The sequence below is a fragment of the Mastigoproctus giganteus genome, chromosome 4 (genome assembly GCF_048544385.1).
Source record: "Mastigoproctus giganteus isolate SK-2022 chromosome 4, ASM4854438v1, whole genome shotgun sequence".
NCBI classification, from domain to species: Eukaryota; Metazoa; Arthropoda; class Arachnida; order Uropygi; family Thelyphonidae; genus Mastigoproctus; species Mastigoproctus giganteus.
In genome coordinates this window covers 220,133,748-220,147,093 of record NC_143578.1, presented here as the reverse complement: position 1 = coordinate 220,147,093, position 13,346 = coordinate 220,133,748, and the positions used below count along the sequence as shown (strand labels likewise).

Here is a 13,346-nt window from a genome sequence, read left to right as displayed (position 1 = left end):
CAGTTATCGGTACAGTATTCTGTTTAAAAACACTTTTTTTAAAAAAAAGAGTAGCATGAATTACTTAAACAAATTTTATTATTACAATTTTAATATCTTTGAAGAATTATATTACACCAAAGTCTATAGCATTAGCATTAGTAGAGGCATATGATGCAAGAAAGCAAGCTTATGCAGCATCAGCCAAAAAAAAATTTTCCACTTCACTCCTCCGTTCGTTCGAAATACCTGTCCAGCTGAGCCTTAAATTTATTTAGGCTATCAACTAACTTCTACATCCACAACATCTTGTTCTACATCTTCTACATCCACAACAAGGGATGGAAGTCTGTTCCACCAACCAACTACCCACTGGCTAAAGGCAAATTTCCGCACATCTATCCTACATCTGTCTTTCCTCAATCTGAATTTATGCCCTCTCAGGTGATTATTCTGAGCAAGAGGAAGGGGGACGCCTCCGTAGCTAGGTGGGCAGGAGCAGCAGTGCATAGCACATGCTTCTTGATTAGACCGGGGTTCGAGCCTGTGAGCCACCAAATATGGAAGATGCGGAAAGGTGAGGGAATGACCACTGCACATCCCCGGAGCAATATGGCCTTAGTTGCTAATGCTCCTAAAAACCAAATAACAACAACAGGAAGAGGAAAAATCCCATCGGCATTGAGCATGCTCAAACCATTCAAGGCTTTATACACCTCTATCAGATCACCTCGCCGGTGCCTAGTCTCCAGACACTGTAATTTGCAGAACTTAAGCCTTTCTTCGTAAGAGCAACCCTTTGTTCCATTCACTAATCTTGTTGCCCTTCCCTGTACTTGTTCCAGCAGCTCTACATCCTTCTTGAAATGAGGCCTCCAGACCTGTATACAGTACTCAAGGTGTGGCCTGCCCATTGCCTTATACAAAGGAATAATCACCTCCTTATCCCTGCTAGAAAAATTCCTATGTATCATTGACAAGACACCATGAGCTACTATTGCAGCTCGTCTGCACTGCTCAGAGAACTTCATATCTGTCTGCACAATTACCCCCAGGTCCTTTTCATTCTCTACCACTGTCAGTGTAGTACCACAGAGTTGAAAAGTTGCACTGGGGCTGCTGTTTCCCCATAGGTAGTACTTTACATTTGTCAATGTTAAACTTCATTTGCCACCTCTCAGGCCATCTGCTCAACCTTTCCAGATCCTGTTGCAGCAGCATAGCATCAGTAGTGTCCTTAACAACCCTGCCAACCTTTTTATCGTCTGCAAACTTGGACATTCAGCTTGATATACCATAAATATCATTTATAAATACAGAAAACAATTATGGACCCAACACTGAACCCTGAGGGACTCCACTAATAACATTAGTCCACGATGAGTAGTGTCCACTGATTATCACGCTCTGTCTTCTCCCCCTCAACCACCCCTTTATCCATAGCAGCAATTTCCTTCCAATGCCACACTGGTGCAATTTGTGCAGCAGTCTTCCATGTGCAACATTATCAAAAGCCTTTCTAAGATCCAAGTATATAATATCAAAGTTATTCCCTGCATCCAGTTCTTTTGTGACTGCATTATAGTATCCAATCAAATTGGTCAGGCAAGACGTTCCCTTAACAAAACCATGCTGTGTCTGAGCTATAACTGAAGTTTTGTCTAGATGATCCTGCAGTGCTTCTTTAACCAGTGCCTCCATTAATTTTCCTGGAACAGAAGTTAAACTCACAGGTCTATAATTACTTGTGTCAGCCTTTAATTCTCCTTTGTGAATTGGGGTCACATTTGCACATCTCCAGTCTATGGGTACCTCCCCTGAGTCCAAGGAAGCTCTCATAATGATGGCTAAGGGTTTGCTTACTTCCTTTGCTGCCTCCTTTAATATAACTGGTTAGATCCCATCCACCCCAGGTGCCTTCCTTGTGTTTATCTTCAACAATTTCTCCTCCACTTTACTCTCAGTTATTACAAGATTATCTAGCTTACTGCTAGAGTTGAATACACCTTTGGCATTCCCCTCGCTGAATAACTTCTCATGTGTGAACGTCGATGCAAAATATTCATTTAGTTTGTTAGCTACCTGAGCAGAATCATCAACAGTTGAACCATTGATATCAAGTGGACCAATCTGATTCATCCCCTTCCTTCTAGAGTTTACATAAGTAAAGAACTCTTTGCTGTTTTTCTTTGCATCCTTTGCCAAAGATTTCTCGTAATCTGCCTTCGCCTGCCTAACCTCCTTTGTAACTTGGTTACAGATCAACTTATATCTGTCATAGGCTTCTTTGTCACATGTTAATTTATATGTATCCCATGCATTTTTATTCTCTGCCATATGTCTCATTAGTTCATCTGACATCCATTTAGGCCTAAACTTTGAACAATATTTCTTAGTTGGTATGTAAAGCCTAGTAACTTCCAAAATAAGTTCTTTGAATGTCTCCCATTTTGAATTTGCTTTTGGTAACATCATCAGTTGGTCCCACTGCATAGAATTTGAATACTCTCTCAGACCATCGTAGTCGCCTTTATGAAAGCAAAAATCCTTCCCATTGCCCCTGATGGTAGTTACCTCTTTGAGTAAATCCCACTTCAGCCACCTAGTGGTTCCTTTATCACTGCCACCTAGTGGTTCCTTTATCTGCAGATTCTTGCATGAAGAATCACTACTGATAATCAAATCAAGAGTGTTACTCCCTCTAGTTGCCTCCCGAACATGCTGATGTAGAAAACAATCATCCAATAAATCCACAAAAGCCTTGCTAGTGTGTGAGTGACCAACCCACAAATTTCAGTCAATATCTGGGAAATTAAAATCCCCCATTATAAGACTCTGATTTACTGGCCCACTCTATTTCTCTGTACAGTGTCTTATTATACTCATCAGAGTCATTAGGCCTATAGCACACTCCTACTCTCAATTTTGATCTCCCAATGCTTATGTCACACCAAACTGACTCGACACTACACTGTCCAATGATGATGACTGGATATAATATAATGTAAGATATCACGTAGAAGTTAAATATCATAGTACATACTGTTTGCCTCTCACAGATGAGTTGGGTTCGTTAATAACTATGCAAATGCTATAAAAATTAACTACATCAAGTTTTGGTACCTAGCTGTTTTGTGGGCTAAATCCTTGAATATTTAATGTGCAATAATGAATGACATAACTTACTGTGGAATTTTATATATACAGGGTGATTCACTATCAGTGCGACAAACTAGCAGGAGGTGTAGGGGGCACAAAGACGAATCGGAATCACATAGCATTGCAGGGTCCGAAATGCCTTCGTCATGTGGTAGAGGACGTTGAACAGGAGGTCGCATGAACAGCGATCCCGCTGGAAGTCAGCATTTGCAAACCGGTTTCCGAGGCAGTAGGATGGACGAGTATTCAAACGTTGAACTGGCCAACATGCATCTCGCGTATGGAGATGCGGACTGTAACGGGCGCACCGCTCTACGCTTGTACCACGAACGTTTCCTGCACAGGCATTGCTCCTCATCATACGATTTTCACACGTGTGCACAAAAGGTTACGTGAGACTGGTTGTTTCACGAGAGGTACCATGAATCGAGAGCGAACGACGAGAATGCCAGACAATGAGGAGAATGTCCTACGTCTTGTAGAAGGCAATCCGAGTACGAGAACTCAAGCGATAGGCCAACGACTGGGTATTTCCCAATCCACTGTATGGAGAATACTGTCAACAAACCAAATGAGTTCATACCATCTGCAACGCATCCAATCATTGGAGCCTGCGGATTATCCACTCCGGAAGACTTTTGCTACTTGGTTTCTTCAACAGAGTGCGGCAGACAGAGCATTTGCTGCGTCCATATTGTTCACGGATGAGGCAAGTTTCACAAGAGAGGGAACCTTCAATCAACATAACGCCCATTTGTGGGCTTTGGAGAACCCCATGGTAAGCGAGCACGTGCAACTCAACGCCGTTTCTCTGTCAATGTTTGGGCCGGCATTGTTGGAGACCACCTCATTGGACCGTACCTTCCGCCCCCTTGTCTGGACGGTAGGGCATACTTGATCTTTCTACAGCAAGTCCTGCCCGAACTTATTGAAGAAGCACATGTTCCTCAGTCGTTGCGCTGTTCAATGTGGTTCCAGCATGATGAGGCTCCCCCCACATTACACCAATGACGTCCGCCAACACCTAAACGTTACATTTGGACAGCACTGGATAGGTCGTGGTGGTCCGGTTCATTGGCCTGCTAGATCGCCGGACCTATCATGCCTGGACTACTTCTGCTGGGGTCAAATGAAGACATTGGTGTACAAGACCCCTGTTGATTCAGTTGAAGACCTCTTCGCTCACATCTCTGTAGCTGCCGGGGAGATTCGAGACACGCCAGGAATCTTCCAGAACGTTAGGGATTCCATGCGGCGGCGCTGTGAAGCCTGTGTGACTGCTTCTGGTCGAACTTTCAAACACCTTCTGTAGCATGGCTTTTTGCCAATGTAAAACTTGTCATTAAAATGATTTCTGTTACACTAACGAGTTGCTGTTTCTGTTCTTTTTCTTTGCTTCTTTGCTCACGCGACCTCCCGCATGACGAAGGCATTTCGGACCCTGCAATGCTATGTGATTCCAATTCGTCTTTGTGCCCCCTACACCTCCTGCAAGTTTGTCGCACTGGTAGTGAATCACCCTGTGTGTATATATATATATATTTTTTTTTTTTTTTCTGACTAAATCATGGTCAGATAGATGGTGTGGCTAATTATTAAAAGGAATATTATTTCTCAAAACAATATGGCTATACAATTATAATTATTAACTTGATTACCTTTTGAAGATAAAATAGCATCTAAGGCCCTCTCTGTATTGAAGTTATGTTCTACAGCTGCTGTCTGAAGTGTAAGTTCAGGAATGGTATCTCCCACCACATTCTGCATTTCTTCCACACATGACTGAAGTTTAGCTATTACAAAGGAGTTAATAAGTATAATTAAATATTAATCAAATAAACTAAATAACAGTAATAAATTAACATCATTAAATTAACAGTTCATTAAATTAAATAGATCATTTGAAGTCCATAATGTCCAAATGCAAAGAAGCTCTAAGGAAGAGTCCTAAATTAAATAACAGTAATAAAATTAATAGCAAGGTCTTAAATAGGTCATTTAAAGTCCATAACATTTTATAGTCATAAAAAAAATTAACTTGCTAAAGAAAAGCTTTCACTGATGAAAATAATAAAAAAAAAAAATTATAGAAATAAACACTGTTTATAATACTAAACTAAATGTACTTGGAAAGGTGATTTTCCTACACTCCAAGATAACCAACATTAAAATTAAAATTACATCACAAAAAAATAGAAGAAGGCTGACACACCTTCAGCAGCACCAACATACAACTCCCTACCCAAGGAGATACAGCCTCATGCCCACCAAAGGGCAAGTGCCATTTCCACAATAAATAGATTAAAATGAAAGCAGGAAACCCACAAATACCACTTATTCGGGACCTTCAATGCTGAAATCCCAAAATGATCATATTTCAACAATGAATGGATCATATAGGACATCTATTGATTGTTATCTGAATACAAATGAAAAGAAACTAAATTCAACATTTTAACATGTATGGCGAACAACCTCTATAGTTTAAATAAACAAATTACAATCTAGACTTTGACTCAGGCAATCAACAGTACTAAATTGCAAATGTGCAAATTAACCTTGAAAACCAATTCGTAATAAATAGAATCAACAGAAATAAATGAATAAATCAATTATAATAAATTTCACTAAGGAAAACCAAATAACAGAATCAGTTAAAACATAATGAATTAAAGGGAAGGTAGCTCTATTCAAACTAAAATGAAACAGTAAGGATGGAAGGGAAAAGTAAATCAAAGGATCAAAGGGTGAGAGAGAAATCAATGGGGGGGGGGGAATGTCTCAGACTGTTAAGACCATAGCAAAAGTAACTTTACTAAGAAAAACATGTTCACATCTCAAGGCAACTGTAGAAGAACACAGAACTAAATGCAACATTAGGGTTATACTCAGCAAGGAAATGATTTTGCTACCCTGACCTTAAAGAACACCCAATATTCAAATTAAGATCGCATCATAAAAGCAGAAGAAAGGTGACCTCACCCCCAGCAATCCCAATGTACCACTACCAGCCCTAGGAAACACACCCTCATGCCCTTAAGGAAGTGCCACTTCCAAAATAAATCAAATACAATAAAAACAGGGGAACCACAAGCATATTTGCATTTAGTTTAGGCTAGCTGAATGGTTGAGTCAATGTGTAAATTTATATTTTGTTTGTTATGTTTATTTATTTAAATTATATAGGATGTGGCCATGATTATTATTTCGAGTTTAGTTTGCTTGTTTTTCATTTTGTATTTGGACAATTAAGATTTGTTTGTTTGTTTTGGTTTTTTTATGAAGCAAAAACAGACAATTAAAGATCATCTGTTGATCGCCAGATAGCAACCAGTGATTGAAATACAATCCTTTTGTGGTTCATAAGCACTGATATGCCCTAAAACACAACAGATGTCTTGGGATAAACTGTTGATAACCCCACTCAGGTCGCAGACAAATTAAATAGATATTTTGCATCTACATTCACACATGAGGAATTCTTTACAGAAGAGGGATGCCTAAAGTTTATCAAACTATAACAAGGAGCTAAATGACTTTGTGATAACCAAAGGGAAAGTGGAGGAGAAATTGTTCAGGATGGACATAAAAAAGGTACCTGAGGTAGATGTAATCTATTTAATTATATTAAGAGAGGCAGCAAAAGAGGTAAGCTATTGTTATTATTTGTTTTTTTTAGGAGCATTAGCAACTAAGGCCATATTGCTCCAGGGATATGCAGTGGTCATTCCCTAACCTTTCCGCATCCTCCGTATTTGGTGGTCACTGGCTCCAACCCTAGTCTAATCAAGAAGCGTGTGTTATGCACTGCTGCTACTGCCCACCCGGCTACGGAGGCACCATGGAGGTAAGCCCTTTAGCCATAATTATGAGAGCATCCTTGGATTCAGAAGAGGTCCCTATGGACTGGAGATGTGTGAATGTGTCCCCAATTCACAAAGGAGGATCAAAAGGTGATGTGAGTAATTACAGACCTGTTAGCTTCACGTCTGTTCCAGGGAAAATAATGGAATCACTGGTTAAAGAAGTAAAGAAGGACCATCTAGACAGGTATGCAAACTCACCAATCTGATCGGTTACAATGATGCAGTCACCAAGGAACTGGATGCAAAAAATAATTTTGACATCATATACTTGGATTTCAGGAAGGTTTTTGCACATAAAAGACTGCTGTACAAATTGGAGCAATGTGGCATTAAGAACAAGTTACTGCTGTTGATAAAGGGATGGTTAAGTGGAAGAAGACAGAAAGTGGTTATCAATGGGCACTGCTCTTTATGGACTAATATTATTAGTGGAGTTCCCCAGCATTCAGTACTGGGACCATTGTTGTTTTCAGTATTTATCAATGATACCGATGAATTATAGCAGGCTTAATGTCTAAGTTTGCAGATTATACAAATGTTGGCAGGGTGATTCACAACAGTTATCAGGGTGAGCTACTGCAACAAGATCTAGAAAAATTGGGCTGATGGGCTGATAAATTACAGTTGAAGTTTAACATTGACAAATGCAAGGTACCACAAATGGGTAGCAGTAATCCCAGATTAACATACCAACTCTGTGGTATTACTCTCAGGTTAGTAGAAAACAAAAAAGACCCGGGAATAATTATGCAGTCAGATATGAAATTCGCTGGGCAGTGCACGCAGACTTCCATGACAGCTAATGGAATTTTGTCAGTGATATACAGAAACTATGCTAGCAGTGATAAGGAGGCAATTATGCTTTTGTGCAAAGCCATGGTTAGGCTGCACCTTGAGTACTGTATACAGGTCTGGAAGCCTCACTTTAAGAAGGATGTAGATCTGCAAAGAAGGGAAACCAGTTTGGTGAAGGGAATAACAGTGTGCTCTTACCAAGAAAGACTTCAGTTCTGAAAACTGCAGTATCTACAATAGATTTCACTGAGATGTTTAAAGCCTTGAATGGATTAAGTAAGCTAAATGTTGATAGCATTCTTCTTCTTTCTGACACTACACACAAGAGGGGTATAAATTCAAGCTGAGAAAGGATGGTTGCAAGACAGATGTGCAAAAGTTTGCCTTCATCAGCCAGCAGATGTTTAATTGTTGGAACAGGCTTCCATCTGTTGTTTGAATAAATTTGAATATTTATTTAATTGGTGGTTTGAATAAATTCAAGGAAGAATCAGACAAATTCTTGGAGTATAGACAGGTGAAGTTCGTAGTTAATTTTTTTTTTTTTTTTGGCTGATGCTATATAAGCTTGCTTTAATGTATCATTTGCTACTACTGCTGCTGCTACTACTACTACTACACACTTATAAGGAAGGCTAGAAAAGGAATTGTGTAATTGTTCTTTAATTCTTATGAGAATGAAATGTTATTATCCATAGGATTAATAACATTTCCTCATCTTCAAGGAGCGGAAATCATTTGAGGCTCCTCTGCTGTGGATTCCAGATGATAAACTATCACATACTGAACTCATAATTTAGGCATGAGTGTGTAATTAAGAGCATAAGATTTCTGGTAGGTCATATATAACACCACAAGAAGGAATGAGGGAAGATTTTCTATACTCAGACCTCATCCTGTCTAAATGGGGGAACTCTCCCTTGAATAAGAAATAGGCATAGGCATTCTTGCTAAAAGAATCAATAAAATACAATATGCTGAAAAAATATCACAGGTCAGCCAATATATGTTTGTAAGCCTGCAGACAAGTTTACAAAACCAAACATTTCTGAAATGTTTATTTTATTTAATAATCCTACAATGTCTTAAATCTTTACAAGTTCGACCTACATATGAGATAAATGCTAGTGCTGCCATCCACTAGAAGTAAAGATGAAATGAAAGAGTAATTGTTCCTCGAGCACTGCAGTCAAGGTCAGCGTAAATTTCCACTATTTAAGAACATAGTGTGAGCTGAACTGCATGGCTCAACTGTCTGTGTTGTGGAGGGACAATAGAACAAAGAGCAAACATCAAGTTTTGAGTTCAATGTGCAAAAGTGCAATGAAAACATTTCAAATGACGAAGCAAGTGTGTGGGGAGAATTGTCTGCCTCGTGCACATGCGTTTGAGTGGCATAAATATTTCGTCCATGGAAGAGAATCACTGGAAGATGATGAATGTCTGGGGCCAGAAAAAACAGTTTGAACACCAGAGATGACCAAAGAGGTGGAGGAAATGATTACCAATGGCTGATGTGCAATGTTCCAAAGGATTTCAAAATATCTGTGCACTAATAAGGAAACCATTTCACAAATAATAACCAAGGATTTGAAGAAAATTAAGGTCTTTGAGTAGTTTGTTCAACATTCGTTATCAGAAGTCAACAACAGATGTGAGTGGAACACTGCAGGGAACTTTTTTTTTTTTCTTATGTGAACCCCAAACACGAGAGGTATTAGAACCTATAGTACTTAGTACCGTGCTTGGGTTGAACTATTCAGGCCACTGAAAGTAAACCCAACTCCCCCAATTCGATTGTTACTGGTGACGAGACATGGTGTTAGCATTAGTTGAGGCATATGATGCAAAAAAGCAAGCTTATACGGCATCAGACAAAAAAAAAAAAACTTTCCCATTTCACCCATCCAGTCACTCCAAATGTTGGTCTAATTCAGCCTTAAATTTATTTAAGCTAACAACTTCCACAACAAATGGAAGCCTGCTCCAGCAATCAACTAACCTCTGGCTATAGGCAAACTCCCAAAAAATGTATTCTACAACTGTCTTTCCTCAATTTGAATCTATGACCCTCGATTTTTAATCTGAGCAAGCAGAAGTATCCCATCAGCATTGAGCCTGCTCGAACCATTCAAGGCCTTATAAAACTCAATCAGATCAACTCGCAGGTGCCTATTCTCCTAGATGCTGCAAATTGCAGAACTTAAGCCTCTCTTGGTAATAGCACCCTTCTCTGTACTCTTTCTAGCAACTCTAAATCCTTCCTAAAATGAGGCCTCCAGACCTGTATGCAGTACTCAACGTGTGGCCTGACCATTGCCTTATACAAAGGGATAATCACCTCCTTGTCCCTGCTAGCAAAATTCCTATATATTGGCAAAACTACATGATCTGCTCTGGCAGCCCATGTACACTGCTCAGAAAACTTCATATCTGACTGCACAATAACCCCCAAATCTTTTTCATTCTCCACCTCCTGAGTGTAGTACCACACAGTTGGTACGTTTCCCTTGGGTTACTGCTATCGATATGCAGTACTTTGCATTTGTCAATGTTAAACTTCAGTTGCCACTTCTCAGCCCATTTGCCCAACTTATCTAGATCCTGTTGTAGTAGCATACTGTCTTTGCTGTCATTAACAATCCTACCAACCTTTGTATCATCTGCAAACTTGTACATTAAGTCTGATATACCTTCATCGATATCATTGATAATTACACAAAACTACAATGAGCCCAGCACTGAAAACTGGGAGACTCCACTAATAACATTAGTTCATGTAGAGCAGTGTCCATTTGTTACCACTCACTGCCATCTCCCACTCAACCAACCATCCATTGCAGTAAATTGCCCTTAATGCCATGCCGCTCCAAGTCGTACAGCAGTCTTTCACATGCAACAGTATCAAAAGCCTTTCTAAGATCCAAATATGTGATATCAAAATTATTCTTTGCATCCAGTTCCTTTGTGACCACATCATAGTATCCAATCAAATTGGTCAGACAAGACTTCCCCTTAACAAATCCATGCTATGTCCAAGGTATAAATGAAATCTTGTCTAGATGATCCTGCAGTGCTTCCTTAACCAGTGCCTCCATTAATTTCTCCGGAACAGAAGTTAAACTAGCAGGTCAGTAATTACTCGTGTCACCCTTTGAACTCCCTTTGTGAACTGGGGACACATTTTTACATATCCAGTCCATGCGGACCTCACCTGAATCTAAGGATGTTCTCATAATTATGGCTAAGGGTTTGCTTACTTCTCTCACTGTCTCCTTCAATATAACTGGATAGATTCCATCCACCCAAGGTGCCTTTTTTATATTTAACTTCAACAATTTCCCCTCCACTTTGCTATCCGCTATTACAAAATCATTTAGCTCCCTGTTAGAGTTTAATAGACTTCTGTCCTCCCTTTCCTTAAAGAATTCATCATGTGTGAATGTAGATGCAAAATACTCATTCAATTTGTCAGCTATCTGAGCAGGATCATCAACAGTCGAACCATCAACATGAAGTGAACCAATCTGATTCATCCCCTTCCTTCTAGAGTTTATAAGTAAAGAAGTCCTCGCTTTTTATTCTTTGCATCCTTTGCCAGGATTTCTCATAATCGGCCTTCGCTTGCTTAACCTCCTTTGTAACTTGATTACAGCCTAACTTACAGGCTTCTGTGTCACCTGAAAATTTATATGCATCCAATACATTTTTCTTCTCTGCCACGAGCCTCATTAGTTCATCTGACATCCATTTAGGTCTAAATCTTGAACAGTATTTCTTAGTTGGTATAGTGTGTTTAGGGTTTAACGGCACCAGGGATTTCCACCATCTCCGCATAGTATACATTGTGCTGTGATACAGAACACTGTAGAGGCCACAGGTTTAAAAGTGTATGGATATTGTGGTGTGTAATGTTTTGTACCATTGTTCATCTGGTCTTTTAGCCGTTGGGTTTCAAATGAGACCCACCGTTGCCCACACTATACCCCGTGGAAGCAGACCAGGTACACCAGTATTTTAGAGATTTACTATTTACTCTGGCAGGTCCTGCCACCTAATTTCCTGAGATTTCAGTAGTTAGGACCTTAAAAAAAAAAAAAAAAAAAGTGGGGGGGGGGGGCAATAGAAATTGGGTCAGGTCGAAAGAGATATAAGTTATGTGAGGGAGAGTTAAAATTTTTTTTTTTTTTTTTTTAGTGTGGGGCTTGTGTAAACAAGCAACAGGACTCCAGAAGGTCCTGTTGTTTGTTTGGACTTTTCAGGATTAAGTGCAATTTGGCAGTCCTCCAAGCTTGTGGAAAGCATCCCTCATTAAGGCAGTGATTAAAGAGGGTGAGTATTACGTCTGGAATTGTCTCGATTGCCTTCTTGACGATTTCAGGCTCCAGTAGGTCGATACCCAGTGATTTCTTGTTGCGCAGTTTTGCTGCAGCAGTGTGAAGTTCCATGATGGTCAGCGGTTCTTTCTTATTGGTGGTAGTATAGGTATCATTGTCTTGACGTAGTTGTTGCTGTTCTGGTGTAGTGGGAGTAATATGTCCGGTAAACATGCTGTCCAAGATGTTGTTGATATTATCCTGCCAGGTCTTGGTATAAGTGCCTAGCAGCGTCTTTGTTGCAGGGATGACTTCTCCCCTGGGGAGTTTGTTTGTCGTTATTCTGTAGACAACCCCCCAGGGGTGCTCATTTCCGGTTGTAGAAACTAGTTGCTCCCATGAGTGCTGTTTCCTGAGTCGGATTAGAGCCGTGTACTCATTTCTTGCGGCGCGATAGTGGTCGCGGGGTTGGTCTATTTCTGCTGCTGGCCAGGAAAGTTGTGCTCTCTGGAATAGTCTTCTCCTTCTGTTCACCTCGCGTCTGAGCTGTTGTAGTTCCGGGGACCACAAGAGGACGGCCCCTGGAGTTGGGTTTTTCCTTTTAATTGAGCAGTGGCAGTGGCAGTGATGAGATCCGCCATGGCGGTTTGGTGCTGGTCCGGGCTCAGCCCCTCTATTTGGAGGGTTTGTGCTGCTTCTCTTAAGATAGTCTGGAAGAGTGGCCAGTCTGCCTGCTGTATGGCATATCTATGTTGCATTTGTTGGGTTGGTTGTTGCCTGTCTATGGTGCGTTGAAGCATTAAGGTTATGACCCTGTTGTCTGATGTGGTCCAGCTTTCCCTGACCATCCATCCCGAAAGGTGACCACCCAGAGACCTTGAGGCGAGTGTAACATCAATTGTGGCTTCCCACATTGTGCTGGAAAAGGTGGTGGGGTTATTTGGCTGATTGAGTATAGTGAAGGTACTGTTTGCCAGGAACTCCTCTAGGTGTTGTCCATTTGTGGCACTGCAATGCCCTGGGGTTTGGCTGAACCACACCGGGGATCGACAGTTCACATCCGCTCCCACGACGATCCTGTCATTCTGAAATTCTGTGAGTAAACTCTGCAGGTACCTGGTAGCTGGGAGGATATCTTCCCCCGGGCGGCAGTACAATGAGACTGCATAGAATTCGACGAGCGAGGTTATAATATGGGCACAGGTAGCCCAGGATGTACAGTAGCTGGAAA

General features: G+C 40.6%; 1 protein-coding gene across 2 annotated transcripts in view; it reads right to left on the bottom strand.

Moving 5' to 3' along the window:
• Nucleotides 1-13,346, bottom strand: part of HBS1 (translation elongation factor EF-1alpha (GTPase) HBS1) — a 295,975-nt gene that overhangs the window by 196,403 nt on the left and 86,226 nt on the right. For both annotated transcript variants that reach the window (XM_090371173.1, XM_090371174.1), the window contains one exon: nucleotides 4,797-4,931. In XM_090371173.1, the coding sequence (XP_090227299.1) occupies nucleotides 4,797-4,931 (135 nt within the window). The remainder of the gene's footprint in view (nucleotides 1-4,796; nucleotides 4,932-13,346) is intronic.